The sequence below is a fragment of the Drosophila subobscura genome, chromosome E (genome assembly GCF_008121235.1).
Source record: "Drosophila subobscura isolate 14011-0131.10 chromosome E, UCBerk_Dsub_1.0, whole genome shotgun sequence".
Taxonomy (NCBI): Eukaryota; Metazoa; Arthropoda; class Insecta; order Diptera; family Drosophilidae; genus Drosophila; species Drosophila subobscura.
The window spans coordinates 5,093,327-5,113,460 of NC_048531.1; the positions used below are offsets into that span (position 1 = coordinate 5,093,327).

A 20,134-nucleotide genomic window follows, 5' to 3' on the forward strand; every position below is an offset into this window, starting at 1 on the left:
GTCCCGGATCACTTCGGGTGCTAGGACATTAAGGATAATGCCATTTGAATATTGTTTTTCTATATAGTCCCCTTCAACGCTATAACTCGGCTGTTTCCTGTCGGATCAGGACATGGCATGCCTCCTGGCGAAGGTACGAGTCTCCTGTATCGCTTGAGTCCATCAAGGACCACAAGGACTGCAGGATATGGCTGTCCTACGCTATTTTGTAATTGGGATCTTTTCAGCCTGAAAGTATGCTATACTTTTGAGAACAAAAGCAGCCCCCAAAAGATACTTCAGTTTATTGGCCTCTGCCCCTGACACGTCTCTGCCGCCGCCTCTGCCCTGACTCTGCCGCTGCCTCTGCCGCGACTCTGCCCTGACTCTGCAGTGTGTGTTTCTAGGGGAGGGTGGCGAGCTCAAGGAGCGTGTTGGCGTGAGTAGTGTTGTTGATGTAGATGGCAGATGAAGAAAAAATGTAAAATTTGACAAATAACCGCTAAGATGCAGATGTAGTACTGAGTGCCGGGTATAAAAGTTGTGACGCGTAAGAAGCGTCTCACACGTCCCTTCTCGTTTATTTCGTTGTTTTTCGCTCGTTTTTATATTGCTTCACAATAATTGACTAGAGTAAACAGCTTAGGATTATGCGGATGGGATACCTGGGTGACACACCCACCCCGTAGTTCGGATGTGATCAACCCCTAGGATTCCCTCTCGTTTTACTTGCAATGAGATCGCAGCAAAGTGACTAGAATGAGGGGCGGAGGCCCGGCTCGTTCGGCTCTCGATTAGGCATGCAGCAGGCCATCGCTCTGGCCGACCAGCTTGCCGAGGAGCGTCTGGTACAGCGGCGACTCGGTGGGGATGCCCTCGCTCTGCAGGAACAGAAGAGTCTCACGGGCGCACATGGCGAAGCCAAGAGCCTCGGCCTGGCTGCGCTCTCCAGGAGTAGGAGTGGCTGGTGCGAATTGGGCAGCTACTTCGGCGTCCAGGTTTTCATCCTCTACGCTCTCTTCTTCCTGATCATCCTCCTCCTCCTCCTCGTCCTCCTCTTGATCAGCCTCTGCCGCTTGGTAGCCATCGCGTTCATCCAGATCCTGCTCGAAGGCATCCAGCTCCGACTGCAGCTCCATGATCTTTTGCAGTGCCTCGAGCAGAATTCTGTTGGGTGAATCTTCCTCGGATCCTTCGGATGGCTGCTCGGCAGGTGGCGTCAGAGGTCGGTGGCGCTTCTCCTGCGCTGCTTGCTCCTCTAACTCTTCCTGATTTTGTATATGCTGCTGCTGCTGCTGTGGTTGATCCTCCTCCGGCTGCTGCTCCTGCTGCCTCCTGCTCGGCTGATCCGCACGCTTGCGCTTCATAATCAGCTTGCCCGACATGGCTGATAGATACTCTGGCTACGTTCTGGGATAGGGTTTGGGATGGGATGCGACTGTCCGCGGCACAACCTTCGTTAACCTGGCGATCGCAACGACTGACAACAACTGCTCCGATCCGAATGCACCCCGGCAACCAACTGGCAACTGGCAAGGGGCAACTGGCAACTCCAACCCCAAGTGCCACAGGAACCAGAGATAGCATAGCGGAGTGGCAGGGCGGCACGGTGGCATTAGGGGATGTGCCGACGACCCAAAGAAATTAAAAGCAAATCCCAACAACAACAGGACGAAAAAAATTGTTGCAGCTGTTTGAATTGCTGCCACTGCCACAGCCATTGCCGCAGCGGCAGCTGAAGCGGGAAGGCAACAGGATACAGATAGAGGCGAGGAGCAGCAGCGGCTGGAGCAGGAGCAGGAGCAGGATATTGCAACAACCCCTGGCAAGCTGCTGCTCTCTGGCTGCAGCCGCCACAGCAGACGCAGCAGCAGCAGCAGCAGCAGCAGCGCAGTGGCAACAGCTTGGCTCTCGCTTCCTCTGCTTCTGCCACCACCATTCGATGTCCTGCCCCCATCCCTTTCCGTTGCCCTTTCCCTTTCCGTTTGGCTGTTGTTGTCTCGTGGCTGTTCATCCCGCAACGAGGAGATCCCTTTGGTTCGGCTAGAGGAACTGACTACTACGCTTAAGGGAGATTTCTGGCACACTAATTTGTAGTTTTTTTCTAGGCATATGGCCATAAAATTATTTTATGTTATATTCCATAATATAAAATATTTTTTTGTGGATTATTTTATTGCTGTAGGGTATTCCCTGCTTCGGGTATGGCTGGTTCGTTTTGGGCATTTGCAGCTGGCACGCTTCACATTCATCTCTTCGATTTTCGTTGCCCCCGAGGACTGCGCCGATGCCGACGATTCGTGAGTTTGACCTGCCATTGCAATGATAAGTGCACACACCCATACCTATGTGTGTGCACTGAGAGAAATTAGGTGTAACAACACCTAGGGGTAGGATGGGATTTGCAGTTGCCATGGCAATCAAATATCAATCAAATCTTGTTTACTTCTGTCAACCAACCAAAGTTTCACTTGATTGTTGTTTTATGAGCATTCTATTTATTATTTTGGGGGTTTTAAGTGAGCAAAAAAACCAACTATAGTGGGTCTAACCATGTACTGATAATATTTCAAACAAACCCAGCTTTTATTTCTTGGCATAATCTTGACCATTTGTAGCCTGTATTTCCCCCCTCAATCAATTAGAATTTATGGCCAAGGAAATATGCCGATTGATTTGCGATTGATCTGTGACATACTTTTTAATTAAACTGAATTTGAATTGTTTGATGAATTAATAGAGTCGCATATCGCATAACCATAAACTTTCATGTAGAATTTATTTGGTGTTGTCTATAATTTCGTAGGAGATTTTCTTTTGAATTTTCAATGAATGGTTGTGTATTAATTGCTAAATGTATTATTGGATCTGGGTATACAATTGTAGGGTAGGTGAAGTCTGTACTCGCATGCATTATCTCTATATCAATATCAATATCAATCCTATCTCATTCATTGAATTAATCAACCATGTATCAGTGTATAATATATCATTTAGTTTATAATCAATCTGCTCATAGTCACATGCCTAAATGTACATGTGCATATTCATGTGTTGTGCCAACCACAATAGCCTCCATATATTATTTTATCTCTTTATCATCTCGCACTTGATATTGTGTAATATTTCATGTTGTTGCTTTCCCTTCTTTGGTGGCTCTGCTTCGACACTCTCGGTTACGTGGTAAACTTTACTAAGCATTTTTTGTGTTATTTTTTGCTTAGTTCTTTGTGTTCTTTGTGGTGTGTATATTTAAACGACAGCGAGGGCAGTACCTACATAATATTCCCCAAAGTAATTTAGGCCCATCCAGCTCTGAACGACGAGTGCCAACCAACCACAGAGACCAAATACATCATCAACGCGCACAGCTGTTGACTGACTGCCAGCTCAGATGTGGGGGCACTCGTACATGTGTATGTATGTACATAAGTTTGTACCCAAATACTCGTATTGTATGTGGACACATGTGATTGAACAGTTTGAAAGATCGCTCGGCAAGTGGCAGCAGATAATTGAGGTAAGATCGAGAGAGTGTGCGGCGCACTCACTCGCGTCCAATTGAATGATCATCACATAAGCGCAAAAAATAAACGCAGCAATTATAATCGTTTTAATCGGCCTCCTACTGAAAGACACTTTCTGCCAGCAGACACATAAATCTTTCGAATCTTTACTTTGAAGTTTGAATCTATTGGATTTTTACTTTTTGTGGGTTACCATGCCACCCGAATGGTTCATAAATCAATGGAGAGCAACAACAAGGCGCAGCTTTGTTATCAATGGAATTGCTTTTTATTTCACCAAAATATACTCACTGTGTGCGAGCGTAATATTCGGTTGCAATGGAATTCGATGATCCTCTGCAAAGTTTCGCTGATTAAGCGAATTGTTTCGTTTCAAGTGCGAGTTTAGTGCACTCCCAAATGGAGCCTCCTTTTAGTGTTAAGTTCGGTGTGATTCCCGGCAAGGTTTCTACGTGGGAACATCAAGATCTACGTATTTAGCGACAAGCACCTGTCTCCTGTTTAATTGGCATTTACTCAGCAGGTATTCGCATATACAGATACAGACATAGATAGTACGAGTATAGGCTGAATAGGCTGACAATCTATTAGTCCTCTCGATTATCTACCACCAACTAACACCAGCCCATCCGATTAGACACTGAAGAAGCGGGAGATAAGCGCTGTTTTCAGACACCTCCCCCTGGACAAATAACAACCAGAATATAATAATGCACAGGAAAAAAAACAACGTTAATAACAAATAAATAATGGCAGTCAGCTCGCTCCGCTGCGAGAGCTACCTACAGACGGAGTCAGAGCCCAGAGCCAGCGTCAGAGCCAGAGTCAGTGCCAGGGCCGAAACGTTATCGCAATCTGTTCACTCCGCCCGCTCGGCGAAACAGTCAATTTTTGGGCTGTCGTTTCTCCGTGCTCTGTTCGGCTATAACGGTTGTGCGATGTGTTGCTGTTTTGGCCAATTTCGGGTCAGTTAGCCCGTGGATCGTGTGACGAGTGCATGTAAGTAGCGTTCAACGGCCAAATCGCGTACGTCCCTCAGTTGCTGTTTGAGTTGGCTGTGGCGTCGTCTATCGGAAGCAGATTTCGCTTAAGTGTCTCATTAGCCATTAGCCGAGCAGAGAGCCCAAGCGGAGAGCGTTTCGAGCTTCATTTCAAGCCCCAAATTTCCGATTCTGAGTCGGAATTCGTGCATTGCCATAACCATTCACAGCTGTTAAAGAAAACCAGTTAACCAGTTAATTAAGTGGAGGGCGATGGGGCAGCACAGTCGCACTGGCAGTCACCGAAAATTTGTCGATCATTTGGATGGAATTGGGTGAATGGGGTGGTGGTGGTGGGTGAGTTCGTTCCGCGTGTTTGATAAGCTCGTATTGCCGATTAGATTTAAGTCAATGCAGTAAACCATACTATTAATTGATTCGAATTGCGATTCAGGCATTGCTCGTGATTGATAAATATTTGTGAATAAGTACGGCCAGCGATAACACATCAAATGAGTTGGTTAGCCAACCGGAAGGGCTTCGAATAGCGCAGATACAAGACCCTTCAAATGTTATCATTTCGTATTTGATTTACGGTACTTGATTACACACCCATATCTCTAATCATATATCTGCCTAATCAAGCGGTTAACCTTTGGCATTCCAGTGCGAAAATGCCAACTGCCCAGACCATCTTCATTGCCGCCTGCTGGCTGCTGGCCGTGCTGGCCCCAACAGCCCGCTCCACACCGATTGCTCCCAGGAACGCCGATGTGGCCACGGAGCTCATTATTCTGCACAACAATGACATGCATGCGCGGTTCGAGCAGACGAACGTGAACAGCGGCACGTGCTCCCAGGAGGATGCCAACACGGACAAGTGCTACGGAGGCTTCGCCCGAGTGGCCTACGAGTGAGTAGAAGAAGGAGCAGCAGCCTCTGCAAGGAGTAGCTCATGTAATCCATGTCCCTTAGGGTTCGCAAGTACCGCAAGGAGGCAGCGGATGGTGGAACTGCCGTCCTCTATCTGAATGCTGGCGACACTTACACGGGCACTGCCTGGTTCACCCTCTTCAAGGATGAGATTGCCAGCGCCTTCCTCAACAAACTGCAGCCAGATGCCATCGTAAGTTCCTACTGCCACATGTTCCGAGCAAGACTAGATCCCCACTTCCTTTTGCAGTCACTGGGTAATCACGAGTTCGATCGGAACATTGAGGGTCTGGTGCCGTTCCTGAACGACGTGGAATTTCCTGTGCTGGCCTGCAACCTCAATCTGACCAATGAGCCCACCCTGGCAGCCACCAAACAGCTGGCCAACTCCACGATCCTCGAGGCAAATGGCACTAGAATCGGTGTGATTGGCTACCTCACGCCAGACACCAAGATTCTCTCCTTCAAGAACAACGTGGAATACGTAGATGAAATTGTGGCCATTAAGTGAGTTCATTCTTTTGTTTATATTTGCGAATAGAATTATTATTTTTTTTCCACTTTAGTGCTGAGGCAGCGAGGCTCAAGGCTGACGGCATCAAAATCATTATTGCCTTGGGCCACTCGGGCTACCTGAGAGACCAGGAAATAGCCAGGAACTGCCCTGAGGTGGATATTGTCATTGGCGGACACTCGCACACCTTCCTTGACTCCAGCCAGCCCGTTGCCGCTCCCACGGACACTGATCAGGAGGCCGTGCGTGGCCCCTACCCCACGACAGTGGTGCAGGGAAACGGCAAGAAGGTGCCAGTGGTGCAGGCATATGCCTACACCAAGTATCTGGGCAAGATCCATGTGCAGGTGGGTGCCACAACGATCATAATCTGCAGCGATACTCGACTCTTTGCACTTCCAGTTCGATGCGGAGGGAAATCTGATTGAGTTTGATGGTGCGCCTATCCTGCTGAATGCCTCGGTGACCCAGGAACAGGATCTGCTGGATCTGCTGGAGGTGTACCGACCCAACGTGACCGCCGTGGAGAACTCCATTGTGGGCTACACCAAGGTGTACCTCGAGGGCGGTGGCGTCTGTCGGCTGAGGGAGTGCAACTTGGGCAACCTGGTCACCGATGCCATGATTTACGCTCGCGTCTTGGAGGATCAGGGTGGCGAATACTGGACAGATGCACCCATTGCCCTGATGCAGGGAGGAGGTAGGTCCATCAAAAGGCTTAACTCCAAGCCGACTATCTAAATGTGACTTCTCTGCAGGCATTCGTGCTCCGATTGAGAAGGATGCGGCTGGAAATATCACCGGCAGCGATCTCCTTGCCGTGCTGCCCTTCCAAAACGATCTGTTCATCACCAGGTTGACGGGTAAAACCTTGCTGGCGGCACTGGAGCACTCGGCCACTGTGAGGACTCACGATTCGAACGGCGGCTTCCTGCAGATGTCGGGCCTGCAGGTGGAGTACAACTACAACAATGACGAGGGTCATCGCTTGGTCTCCGCGCAGGCGCTCTGCGCCACCTGCATCGTGCCCAAGTACAGCAGAGTCAACGAGAGTGCCAACTACTTCGTGATCGTGCCCCAGTTCCTGCTGGAAGGCGGCGACGGCTACACCCTCACCGAGGAGAGCGATCCCCTCAGCATTCGCATGAAGCGGAACGACATAGAGGTCGTCGCCGATTACCTGATGCAGCGGCACTTCGTCTATCCCGAGATCCAGGATCGTATTCTCATTCACGAGAAGAGCGACGATGATTCGGGGGCCAGCATTGTGGCGTCCATCGCCCTCGTTCTGATCTCTGCCCTGGCCACAAGATTCCTAAACTAAACAAAAATCCTTCTCTTCGCTTTCTCCCTCCATAGCAAAGCATAAAATATGCAAAATCTTTGCCACTAGCTCAATTTATAGATCATACGACGGCGTATTTATGCTCTTTTCGTTCGTTTAATTGCGCTTTTATGGTTTAACCAAGGCATCTAATCTATGTACAATATCTTAGCATAATTGCAAATAAATGTTGTGCAAATCGTTACTTAAATCAACCTTCAACCTTCATCAACCAATGGACCTTTCGGTTTATTTGCGGTACAGAAATGCCACCTATTATTAATGAGAGTATTTGTTTGCTTTGATCTACTGCAAAAACCACACGACAATGTTCTCCTTGGCACTTTTTTCGCGAACGATAAGATACGACAGCTTCCATTCTGTGACAGGCAACGTGCTTTTTGTTTGGCTCTCATTCTACATATAATATACACTTCCAAAGAGTACTATAATTTGGAGAGGCAGCTGATCCCAGGATAAGAATTAGCATTAATCGTTCGAAGAAGAAGTAGCAATGCTCGGCTTGAAAGTGTATCAAAAACTTCGACACCCGAAGCTAGCCAAAGCTTGTCCGTTTATAATTAACTTTTGTGTTGTGTTGCGGTCAACTTACTCTCACTTTTCATAGGCAAGCATTTGAGTGACAGAGATGGCATTAAAGAGCGGCACTGCGCCCGCTCTCATTGCGTAGCCGAAGCTCTTTCGTGGGTGAGCGAGTGTTAAGAAGCTTCCATTTGCACCGTTGCTCTGCTCGAGGAGAAGAGGGAGAGAGAGCGAGACACGGAGAAAGTTCTTTGCTGCTCTCCTTCTATTGCCGAGACGATCGTCATTAATGGCGTGAACAAGCAAATTTCGATAAAAGTCACAACAAATCAGACCGGCAAACGGCACATGCTGCAATAAGTTTCAGCGCCCGGAATCGGCAGACCGTGCTCGGGATGGGTAGGTGGCTCAGTGCGATTATAGACACGGGTGGCAAAGGTTGTATTTATTTTTCGATCGCGTATTAATATGCAATTATTGTTAAGTGAATGCCACATCAATCAGTGTTCATGAATTCCTGACCAACGCTTACACAACTTGCTAGAACTAATTGTCCGTGCAATTCAAAAAACATCAAACTAAATATAAAATAAAACAAATGAAAGTCTTGGGGGGAAGCGGCCCCCACATCTTTTAAATGATCGACAAGCAGGACTCTTCGAAGTCCTTGTGGCACCTTTTGTTTCGTACATTTTTAGAATCTTCGTCATCCCGTTTTATCAGGCGATCCCTGAGCATATTATTACCTGCTTCCACATTATCCAATATAATGTTAAGCACCTGTTAAAAAAATCCCCCTACAAAACCACAAGCTGGAAAATTTTCCGCTTTGATTGATGCCGCCAGCAGCTGACTCTGTGTGTATGTCAAAAGTCGACCTATAAGTCTGTGTGTATGCGTGCTCTCGTCTAGTAACAGCAAGTGAGATTATATTAAGTGATGGCATTAAGTGATCTTCATAAGAACAATTTTGTATTGAAGTAAAATGCACCCATTCACAGCCCAAAAGCTGGTCTCCAGCTCAAGCTGTGCACACACAATTCTTATATAGAATTCTTCATATAATTATATACATTTAACTTGCAAGTGTGTTAAGGCATGTGCAAAGGTTTTGTTTGTGCAAAAATCTCCGATGATTTATGGATTTCTGGATTTTGCTATAGTTTTATTTACATTGCGAATACTTTGCTGAAATATGGTTTGTTTTCCGTTACCCAATTGATTGGCCTCTTTTGTATACATTTCCATGAAAGCATCGCGCATCAAACTAATTGAGAATTATTTTTTGCTGAGCATTGATCAAGGAGATGAGATCACAAATAGATGCGATCTTTTAATTGCCTGACCGCAATATTTTGTGGGCCACTGTCCCCCCCAAAAAAAAGTCATTGGCACTCTCAGTGGCGCGCGATCCAAAAGATTTTTTGGTTTTTGCTGAGCACGCAAATTAATTAGGTTCAAAGTGGCATTGCGGAGCAGCGAGTCATCATTTGAATTCACTTTAATTATTATATCGCACTTTTGCTAACTCGTTTTGGGTTTCGAATTTCGGTTTCTGTTTTGATATGTCATGGTACATGGGCAGGGCGAACAAATCGATAATGGGGATCCTACACACAATATTTATCACTCGAGTGCTACAGAAAGATACATTTAACTATAATTAGGCACTAGAAGCTACTAGAAGTGGGACATGGAGTGTCGCTTGGCACTTCCAAGTTTCTATATTAAAAACATGCAGACAGTGAGGACTCTCCCAGACGTACAGTTAATGGCCGTAAAGATTTTTACTACATAGTTACCATAAACACAAAATTGTTGATTACAAAACTAGAGATATAAGGGAAATGTTTATGGATGCGTTACAATGACGAAGTTCCCCCTGCAGCTCAACGATGTACCTACACTGGGTTTACTGCCTCCTGGTCACAATTCTGCTGGCTCACCATTCCCAAGGGAATCCCATTGAGCGCAAGTCGAGTGTGGCCACAGAGTTTATTATCCTGCACAACAATGACATGCATGCCCGGTTCGAGCAGACGAACGTGAACAGCGGCACGTGCTCCCAGGAGGATGCCAATACGGACAAGTGCTACGGAGGCTTCGCCCGAGTGGCCTACGAGTGAGTAGAAGAAGGAGCAGCAGCCTCTGCAAGGAGTAGCTCATGTAATCCATATCCCTTAGGGTTCGCAAGTACCGCAAGGAGGCAGCGGATGGTGGAACTGCCGTCCTCTATCTGAATGCTGGCGACACTTACACGGGCACTGCCTGGTTCACCATCTTCAAGGATGAGATTGCCAGCGCCTTCCTCAACAAACTGCAGCCAGATGCCATCGTAAGTGGAGATCAGCACTAGAACTGCTCAATTCTTGATCTTAATGAGTTAATTTTCCAGTCGCTGGGCAACCACGAGTTCGATGAGAAAGTCGAGGGCCTCATACCCTTCCTGAACGAGGTCAACTTCCCGGTGGTGACCTGCAATCTGGATCTGAGGAACGTGCCCGAGTTGGCTGCCACCAAGCATTTGGTTCCCTCCACCATCCTGGAGACCCAGGGCGCCAGGATCGGCGTGATTGGCTACTTGACGCCAGACACCAAGCAGCTTACCCTCCAGAGTGAGGTGGAGTTCTTCGAGGAAGTGGTTTCCATCAAGTGAGTGTTAATATTCGCTACATTTGTGCTCCATAATTGTGTCCCACTCCTGACAGTGCTGAGGCGAAGAAGCTGAAGGCGCAGGGCATCAATATAATCATTGCCCTGGGCCATTCGGGCTATCTGAAGGACCAGGAGATAGCCAAGAACTGCCCGGAGGTGGATATCGTGATTGGCGGCCACACAAACACTTTCCTCTACAACGGAGCCCCGCCCGATGTGGAACACATCGACGGTCCCTATCCCACGGTGATTAGGCAGAAGAGCGGCAAGGAGGTGCCTGTGGTGCAGGCCTATGCCTACACCAAGTATCTGGGCAAGATCCATGTGCAGGTGGGTGCCACATCAAAGATACTCCTCATAACCCATAACTGACTCTACTGGCTCTTCCAGTTCGATGCGGAGGGAAATCTGATTGAGTTCGATGGCTCGCCTATCCTGCTGAATGCCTCGGTGAGCCAGGAACAGGATCTGCTGGACCTGCTGGAGGTGTACCGACCCAGTGTGATACATCTGGAGAAGTCGGTGGTGGGCCACACGAAGGTCCATCTCGAGGGACGCAAGGAGGTGTGCCGCGACAGGGAGTGCAACCTGGGCAACATGCTCACCGATGCGATGGTCTTCAGTCGGGTGCGCGAGGAGCAGGGTGGCGACTACTGGACAGATGCTGCTATCGCTCTTATGGTGGGAGGCGGTTCGTAGTGTCTGCCAGTGCTCCATGTGATCCATAATTGACTTCTTTTGATCTTCAGGCATACGCAGCTCGATCGAGAAGAAGTCGGATGGCTCGATCACCGACAGCGACATACTGGCCGTTCTGCCCTGGGGCAATCACCTCTATGTGACGCGAGTAACCGGCAGGACGCTACGCAATGCCCTTGAGCACGGTGCGGCTGCCCGTGGCAAGGACTCGGACGGACCCTTCCTGCAGGTCTCCGGCATCCACGTGGTCTACAACCCAAGCAAGCCCGAGGGACACCGCGTCGTCTCGGTGCAGGTTCGTTGTGCCGCCTGTCGCGTGCCCAGCTACAGCGACCTGGACGACGCAGCCTTCTACAATGTGATTGTGCAGGAGTTTATGTTCGATGGGGGCGATGGCCACATCATCCAGGAGGCGCACAACCCACAGCACCAGCGGCTGCAAAGGAACGACTATGAGGCAGTGCGAGAGTATCTGCGGGAGCGGGACTACGTCTATCCGGAGGTCGAAGGTCGCATTATATTCAAGAGCGCGGCGAGTGGCCTCCTTGCCTCCGTGTGTCTGCTGCTCTTCTCCTCCTTGGTGATGCGTGTCCTTAGTTAAGCTTCATTAAACTTCTATGAATCAGCAGACAATCATTTATTTATGCTTTGGGTTTTCTTCGTCTATGAAAGAGTTCCATAGATCTTAAAGGCAGCTCGTTCGATGTCATCGACATACCAATTGGATTCCACGAGGTAGTTACCTTCCGGAAAGGGCAGTATCGCTGTGGCATGATAATCGACGACATTGGCGGGCAGCTTATCCACAATAATATCGTGCTGCCGGGAGGGAATTAACAATTAGAATATGTCACCCAAATCGAAGCTGGAAGCAGCTGAAACTTACATCATAGGGACATGAATGGTTCATGTTGGATCGCGCCTCAAAAAAGCCCAAAAAGTAATTGGCGACTGGATTATACTTGCGATTCTTAAGCACTTTACAGCCATCGAAAGTAATATTATAGAGAAACGGCTTGTATCCATTGTAGCGTTTGAACATCGCCATTCGCACCTTGACATTGGTAATGGGAGGTTTTAGCAAGTGAACTTTTATGGACAAATACTTGTAGGTCCGATTGATCGACTTCAGATAACATTCATCCAAAGCGCAGTATGCTTCATCCACGCAATTGCATTTGATGTTGGTAAACTCAAATTTACAAGTGAACTTTGGAATATTTAACACTATTATAGAAGGATTATTAAGTATATTAAGTGGCTCATCCTTACCTCGGTGATTAAACACAGTATCACGATGAGCTGCACCAAGCTCTGGTTGGTGCACATGCTCATGCTTTGATGGTCCAACGAAAACTAAAAAAATTTCCAACGATTTTTGGTCATCAAATCTGATCATTAATTGCCATTCGAAATTGAGCAATTAAATAAGCTTCTATGAGCAATTAATCTATGCACTAAAGCGGCTAATTCTAACAAACATTAGACATATAAAATACAGGATCATAATAAACGCTTATCTGCTCATCTGCAGATCGCACATTATTGTCCAACGAAAGTTCTGCACAAAATGCCGGCAGCCCAAAAGTAGGCAATGATTTAGCATGTAAAATGCAGGCACCAAAAATGTAGATGTAGAGAAAATACATAAACCACAAGATAAACATGCAAATACACAACTCACAGCATACGGAGTCTAGTCTCCTTTTGTTTTCCATTCAATCAATCAATCTGTTGCGGAATGAATCTGAATCCAACCTTCCAGTGCTTGCTCTTGGGCTTGCTGCTTCTGTTTCTGCTGCGACAGGGCTGCGGGATCAAGTTCACGCTGCTCCACACGAACGACATGCACTCGTGGTTCGATCCGCAGTCGGAGAGCGGTGGCAAGTGCCTGATGGCGGAGGATGATGAGGGACACTGCTTCGGGGGCTTTGGGCGCGTGGCCACGGCGTGAGTGGCCATGGAATGTGTGGATGATCGATAGCCAGTCCACTGATTTGATTTTTCAGTGTCTCGGAGGCCAGGAAGGCGGGATCGGTGATCTACTTGAATGGCGGCGACTCGTTCCAGGGCACACCCTGGTACACAATCTACAAGGGGACACTGGTGGCCCAGCTGCTGAACTTACTCTCCCCCGATGCCATGGTGAGAGAATATTCTAAATCCTAGCTACTGCTAATGCAATGTCCTGTCAGGCGCTGGGTAGCCACGAGTTCGATGATGGCGTCGATGGTCTGCTGTCCTTTCTGGAGCTGGTCAAGTTCCCCGTGTTGGCCTGCAATCTGGATCTGCGGAAGGTGCCCAAGCTGCAGACGACGAAGCAGTTGCTTCGCTCAACGATCATCAGCAAGCTGCAGGCAAAGATCGGTGTTGTGGGCTATGTACGGCCCGACACCAAGGACCGTGTCCAGCCCAATGATGTGGAATTCACCAACGAGATATTCGCCATTAAGTTGAGGCTTCTGGCAGTCCATTGAATCCTTGATTGGGTTAATTTTTTCCATTGCAGCACAGAGACAAAGAAGCTGCTGGAACAGGGCGCTACCATCATCATAGCTCTGGGACATGCCGGCTTCGAGAGGGACAAGGAGATAGCCAGGGACTGTCCGGATGTGGACATCGTTGTGGGCGGCCAATCGCACACGTTCCTCTACACGGGCGAGCCCCCAAGCAGGGAGCTGCCCGAGGATCCCTATCCCACCATCATCTTCAAGCCGGACGGGATCAAGGTGCTCGTACTCCAGGCATATGCCTTCACCAAGTATCTGGGGTGGATTGATCTTGAGGTAATTGTCAGAAGAGAACTTGCACTTTGGCCCTACCATTCCATTCCCTTCGGCAGTTCGACAATGGCGGCAACATGTTGAGCTTCAGGGGCAATCCCATTCTGCTGGACAAGTCAGTACATCCACGTCGGGATGTCCAGGAGCTGTTGGACACAAAGCGCAAGGTTATCGACGACATGGAGAGCCACGTGGTGGGCACTACCATGGTGTACCTGAACGGAGATCGGACCAGCTGCAGCTTGGGCGAGTGCAACTTTGGCAACTTCATCGCGGACAGCCTGGTCTATGCCCGAGTGCTGGAGCAGCCAGGTCAGGCGGGTCAGCGGAAGTCCTGGACAGACGCTGCCATAGGGTTGATGAATTCCGGAGGTGGGGACACGTAAGCTAACTCAATCTGAAAGCTTCCTAAATACTCCTTTTAGGGATTCGCGCTTCCATCGATCCGGGCCAGACGGGTGCCATCACGGAGGCGGATGTGATGACGGTGCTGCCCTTCGACAGCGACCTGTACTACACCCGCATTAGTGGCAATCACCTGATGAAGGCCCTGGAACACTCCGCCGATCAGCGAGACACGGAGTCGGGTGCGGGCTACCTACAGGTGGCCGGACTGCATCTCACATTCAACTACAACCGGAGCAAGGGCCAGCGCATCTCGTCGATACGCGCCAGGTGTGCCCACTGTCAGATCCCCTTCTACGAGTCCGTCGACAGGGAAAAGTACTACGGTGTGATTGTGTCCTCGTTCCTGCTGTCTGGCGGCGATGGCCACAACTTTGTGGATCCCGATCGGCCAGAGTTCTCGAAGCTGCTGATGAATGATCGCGAGGCGCTGATCAGGTATCTGCAGGAGCACAAGATCGTCTACCCAGAGCGCGAGGATCGCATCATCAGTGTGGAGAAGAAATCGTCCTGCTGCAACAGGATTCTGGCAAGGCTTTGGCTCATTTACATTTACATTATCTACTCATGTACGACTGTTCTTCTGCTGTAGACATTATCATTAGCATTCGCAGGGGGCTTCTGTTTTTGCCAATTACTTACGTAATCGCTTGGGACAGCGATCAGCGGTGTCTGGACTGAGCATTGACCTCTCAGCCATGTGCGAGAGTATGTTCCAGATCAGCGCTCAACTCAACTTCTTGTGACTGATCTGACACTGGTCTTTAGGTTCATATTTCCAGGTGCTACCAGCATGACTTGGACTGAGTCTGAGTCTGAGTCTGAGTCTCTCTACTCCATCTGTCGCTCCCTGTAATTGACTACCAAATGAATGCTACTTATCTGTATCTGCGACTGTGTCTCTGTCTCTGAGTCTGAGTCTGAATCGCAGTTGGAGTTGGAGTCGTTCTGGGCTGTCTTCTGGTAGTGCTAAGCACTATTAAATTCCCCATGGTTAGGCTTTTCATGAGAAGTTCACGCTCAGCCCCGAACAAAACAGAACAGCATAGAACTGACGGACCCCGCCGACCTCTGCCCACATAATAGTCATCAAGCTCGTGTTGCCTCCCCTTGCTCCAAGAGAGGCAAACCTCAAGCCTCTGCCCCTGGATTTGGCCTCAATGTGGCGGCTACTGGCGGCGTGTTCAAGCTCCATCCCCATCCCTAGACCCATTCCTAGACCCAGTCACAGTCCAAGCTGCTGTCGTGAGAAGCACACACACACACCCGCATCCGCATTCGACTCCTCCTCGATCTGCAGTTCTGTCTGACTGCGACGTGGTCGTAGGCGACATAAACACAATCTGCTGTCGACGTTTGGCTACAAAACTAGGTGGTACCAAGGAGGAGCTGGAGCTGCTAGCTGCGAGCAGGAGCTAAAGCTGGAGCTGAAGCTGAAGCTGGAACTTCCCCTCATGGAGATTGGCATGGTACGAGTGTGTAATTATGTAGCCTCGACTGGGTCTAGGGCCTGGCCCTGCCACTGCCACGTTCGGACATCGGTCAAGTGCAGAACCGGGCATTTCTGCACGGCACTTGGTCTGGAGTTGGACTTGGTCTTTGAGTTGGAGTTGGAGTTGGGCCATGCCATTCAGCTATCAGTCATTCGGTTAGTCATGGTTCAGAGGGGTTCTTGAACCCACCCACATCCACACCACATCCACACCAGCCGCTATCCCGCATGATGTTGGCCATGGCAGTGGCATTTCAATTTCGCAAATGGAGTTGGCTATAATCTTGACTCTGTGCGAGTCTGCCAGCCAACTTGCAACTTCCGTCTTTCTTCAATTTCTATTTTGATTCCCTTCATTAAGAATGCTTCTTGGTTTCCTTTCCTTTCCTTTCCTGCCTGGCTCTGGCACTCTAGCACTCTGCCCGTCCCACACCGCACTCCTAAACGTTTAAGTCTAATGGCCATATTAGCGACATGGGAAGAACGCCGGCTCAAAGTTTATTGGCCATTTGTGTGGACTACACTGAGAGATAGAGAGATCAATAACAAACAGCCCCGTGTGTATTCTTTTTAGGTGGATAAGCCCCCATTCCCATCTTACCTTAAGTATAGATTCTATTTGTAAAGTGGAATTGGATTTCTCTGCAATTGTTTTGCTTTTCCGGGCTTGCATTTTTTCCTACAGTGTAACACTCCTCTCTCGGGTATTACTTGTATCCAGTATCCCCAGTATCTTTGGGCATTTGTTCTATATCGAATTGAGACATGAGAAACGTTATGTGGAAGCAGATCAGGCATGGGTCAATGAGTTGCGCGACTCACAAATTAGTTGAAATCAACCGATTCCACTCTTTCCGTACACTCAGTGTCCCTCCTGCCACATCCCCTTGCACCCCCCATTCTAAGTGATTTTCGTGTTGATGCGGTTAGTGGCATGGCATGGCATCTCATTGCTGTTGTTATTGTTGTACTCCTAGTCGTGATTTTTTGTGCCCAGTTCGCCAGAAACTTTGAATTGGCTTCACCTTTTGACATGGAATCTGAAATGACGTGAAGCAGGCAAAGGAAGAGCTCAGCTCAACCAGAAGATACTCGAACTGGCAACAGATTCAACCCCCTCCAACGACGTCCCCAATTCTTTCGCTCTCTCTCTCGCGTCTCTCGTCCCCTCGTCTTTGATTGCCAGTTAGCCTGAGCCTCATCCTCATCCTCGTCCAATGGCCAAATGCTCATTTGGTTTCGTTTCTCGTTTCTTTCTTTTTTTTGTTGTTGTTCAGTTGCATTGCTCTGTGATCGAAATTATTTACCGTTGATATGGTTATGGTCAAGGCAATATGAGAAGCAGAAGAAAGGGGAACAAAGCCAACTTTGGACAGCCGTGGAATACCTTTTTAGTGGAGAGGTAGGAGGTCTGCCAAAAAGAAAGAACTCTAGTGACTAGTAGTAGATGTTTGGTTAGCATTTTTGGTAAGGAATTGTAAATATTATAACTAACTGAAAGTAACTTTTAAAATATTATTATTAGTAGGTGATCATAGAGGGAGTGTAGAGTATTTATCTAACCTTGTGCTCTGGATTTTCCCAGCCCATCTATGCCCGCTCTGCCATTCAGCCAGAAGCAAAAGAAAACATTTATTGAAAACGTAGCCATTCCATTTATGCATATTTTAATAAGTTTATTATAAATGAATGTGGCTTGGACTGGCATGAATTTATTCATGAACGAAAATGTTCCGAACGGAACGAAACAGGGAAGGGATCGTTTCGGAGGAGTTGTTTGAGTTGGTCTAGGTCCTGATCGGTTTGCAGATCATGTTCCAGCGATTTTGTGGGCTTGGCCCTCACGACAGTTGGATATGTGTAACCCCCGATGCAAATGCTGATGACCTTCGTCTTCGTCCCACCAAGGACAAGTACATAAATGTGTGTTGGGATTGGCATAGGATTGGCGCTGCAGAGCCAGAGCCTTCTGAGAGCTCTTCTAATTAGAAGCCAGGCAAGTGGAAATTTGTGATGTGATGTGATGTCTGTCTTAGATGGGTATCTGGATGTCATTTCTCATGCCAGATACCCAATTCATATTAATCCTTTGATCTCAGGCGGAAAACGTGTGTATTAGTTGCTAGTTCTCGGCTCTCGCTGCTCTCCATCTCCATCTTCGTCATCGTCGTCATCTTCGTCTTTGTCTGCTGCTTATCTTCCTTCTTCTGCTCTTTCTGGGATAGATGCCATGTCCATGTCGTCATCATCATCATCATCATCATCATCATTATCATCATCATCATTGCTAAACTTGAAGCTGAAATGGATGAGGATGAGAGGATACGCAGGAGTAGAAGGGGGCAGCGAAGAGCAGAGTTGCAGGCAACACAGTTCTTCGCGTCTGTTGCCAAAGTCCGTTGGCAAGCAGCCAAACCCGAGGATTTCTACCAAAAGGCGAATTAAATTCCTCAATATCTTGGGCCTGGTTTATTTTTAGACCAAACAAGAAGAGCAAAGCAACGCGAAAACTAGCAATGAAATAAACCAAAAGGGGAAAGAAAGAAAGACGAAGAGTGGTAGAACGCTACAGCAGTTCAGACCAACAGCAAGGCGAAGGAGGAGCACATGAAGAGGGTGAGGAGGAGGAGGAGGAGGAGGAGGAGGAGGACGAGGACAACAACAACGACGACGCCAGGCACACACAAATGGTGAAGATCAGAAGATCAACCAGCAAAGCGGCAAAGAAACAGCAACAGCAACAGCCAGAGCAACAGCAACAGCAACAAGTATAGATGGATGAATGCTGTTAAAGGCGAAGGCCATCCAAAGAAACTCCTATCCGCCAGCCCTGCCCCCGCCACAGCAGCACTAAATCCAGATTGCAAGGAGTCAAACTAGCATCCGCGACGGTCACATTAAGCCGCCTCTATGCGTTGTCGACAGGCGTCGAACTCGAACTCGAAGTCCAAGTGGAAGTGGAAGTCGAAGTCAGCGTCGGCGTCGGCCCGGCGGCAGATGTTTCACCCAGGAACATCGCACGATCCGATCCGCGAAGGGCGTCCGAAGAGCAGCGCCCGAAATCTCAGTGCGTTGTACCTACGATAGAATTTTTGATTGCAATAAGCACGCACAGAGCAGAGTCGCCTCCACTGCAAGCCCTACCCAGGTCCGGCACCACCCAATCTCGACCACTGGCACTGGCACTGGCACTAGCACTGGCATCGGATCGTCGCGAACTGGGAAATTGCGGCCAATTCATTTCCCATGACTCTTAATCACCTGGCCATTATTATATTTACTCGTACTCGTATATAATTATACCCTACACCCTTCGATTCCAGTGTCGAAAGGGATTAATAAGAAGAAATAACTTTGGAATATGTATTACCGATAGTTTAAAGCTATAGTTAGATATTCATATATTCTCTCTCCTCCCTTCCAATAGCTAAAGTCTTACTGCGTAGCTTTTCTAAACTGTTCTAATTCATTTTCTCAAGACTATTAATTTGGTTTCCACTTAAACCTACCCATATTAATAATCATTAGAGCAAATGTTTATCCTTCTCTAATTGCTTGGGTTAATTAGAAAGTTTGTGATGCCATCCGAAACAGCGAGAATGAGACGACTTAGAAGATAACTTATAATTATGCATGGGGACATTTATCATATTTTTTTGGTAGAACGAAGAGAGAGGGGGCCAGTGTAAGTTCGTGCTTGGCGGCTGGCACCCGCAGAAATATTGTCAAAATGCAAAGGAGAAGATCATTATTACATTTCACGCTTCCAGCGAAGATCCCAGAAATAAAACTATAAGAAATACAAAAACAACAGCAGGAAACGAACACCAGCTCTGGGAGCGGCGAAGCTTTTAATACCCTCGCAGATGGATCGCTCAGCAGCTTGCATGCATCCAAATTTAGTTAAATATGTTGAAAGCAAATCGAGCCAAGACTATGTACATATGTACATTTATTGGGGTGGTGACCCAGAATAAGCCAGCAAACGCCTGATCCGTTTCAAAATACTCTTGAAGGAAGGGTATCCCAAAAACTGAGCCCACAAAACGAGTACGAAGGCGACGGCTTGCTGGCGATAGCGTACCAAATTAATGGAAATGGAACCACATTGCGTTGGGTCGGGAAGTGCGCGGAGCAAGGGCAAGAGGGGACAAACGTGCATCGGCAGCAGCAGCAGCAGCAATAGCAGCAAGAGCGAACCCTATCCTATACAGGTAAGAGCAGGCGAGAGGCCAGAGAGCAGTGGGACCAGCAGAAAGAGCCAAAAACCAAAGCGTCGTTGTGGGAGAAAGAATAAAAA

At 48.1% G+C, this 20,134-nt stretch overlaps 5 protein-coding genes across 6 annotated transcripts; 3 read left to right on the forward strand and 2 right to left on the reverse strand.

Moving 5' to 3' along the window:
• Window positions 1–564: 564 nt before the first annotated feature.
• On the reverse strand, window positions 565–1,556 carry LOC117890355 (glutamic acid-rich protein). Its single transcript, XM_034795149.1, has one exon. The coding sequence runs from the start codon at window positions 1,362–1,364 to the stop codon at window positions 774–776; it is 591 nt and encodes a 196-aa protein (XP_034651040.1). The 5' UTR covers window positions 1,365–1,556; the 3' UTR covers window positions 565–773.
• A 2,795-nt stretch (window positions 1,557–4,351) lies between these two features.
• On the forward strand, window positions 4,352–7,469 carry LOC117890559 (protein 5NUC). 2 transcript variants are annotated; one of them, XM_034795490.1, is made up of 7 exons: window positions 4,352–4,505; window positions 5,154–5,399; window positions 5,462–5,612; window positions 5,670–5,926; window positions 5,986–6,280; window positions 6,336–6,633; window positions 6,692–7,469. In XM_034795490.1, the coding sequence occupies exons 2-7, from the start codon at window positions 5,161–5,163 to the stop codon at window positions 7,255–7,257; spliced, it is 1,806 nt and encodes a 601-aa protein (XP_034651381.1). In that variant the 5' UTR covers window positions 4,352–4,505; window positions 5,154–5,160; the 3' UTR covers window positions 7,258–7,469. The 2 variants fall into 2 exon arrangements, with proteins under 2 accessions (XP_034651381.1, XP_034651382.1); XM_034795491.1 differs by lacking the exon at window positions 4,352–4,505 and adding an exon at window positions 4,987–5,082.
• Window positions 7,470–8,175: 706 nt separating this feature from the next.
• On the forward strand, window positions 8,176–11,771 carry LOC117890560 (protein 5NUC). The gene is made up of 7 exons (XM_034795492.1): window positions 8,176–8,238; window positions 9,689–9,922; window positions 9,985–10,135; window positions 10,196–10,452; window positions 10,509–10,785; window positions 10,846–11,146; window positions 11,205–11,771. Exons 2-7 carry the CDS (start codon window positions 9,696–9,698, stop codon window positions 11,753–11,755), a joined length of 1,764 nt encoding a protein of 587 aa, XP_034651383.1. The 5' UTR covers window positions 8,176–8,238; window positions 9,689–9,695; the 3' UTR covers window positions 11,756–11,771.
• A 46-nt stretch (window positions 11,772–11,817) lies between these two features.
• LOC117892618 lies at window positions 11,818–12,489 on the reverse strand. Its single transcript, XM_034798969.1, has 3 exons — window positions 12,427–12,489; window positions 12,041–12,364; window positions 11,818–11,973 (listed from the first exon to the last, which is right to left on the reverse strand). Exons 1-3 carry the CDS (start codon window positions 12,487–12,489, stop codon window positions 11,818–11,820), a joined length of 543 nt encoding a protein of 180 aa, XP_034654860.1.
• Window positions 12,490–12,895: 406 nt separating this feature from the next.
• Window positions 12,896–14,934, forward strand: LOC117892626 (protein 5NUC). The gene is made up of 6 exons (XM_034798978.1): window positions 12,896–13,104; window positions 13,164–13,299; window positions 13,350–13,606; window positions 13,664–13,940; window positions 13,997–14,309; window positions 14,363–14,934. Exons 1-6 carry the CDS (start codon window positions 12,896–12,898, stop codon window positions 14,932–14,934), a joined length of 1,764 nt encoding a protein of 587 aa, XP_034654869.1.
• Window positions 14,935–20,134: the final 5,200 nt, after the last annotated feature.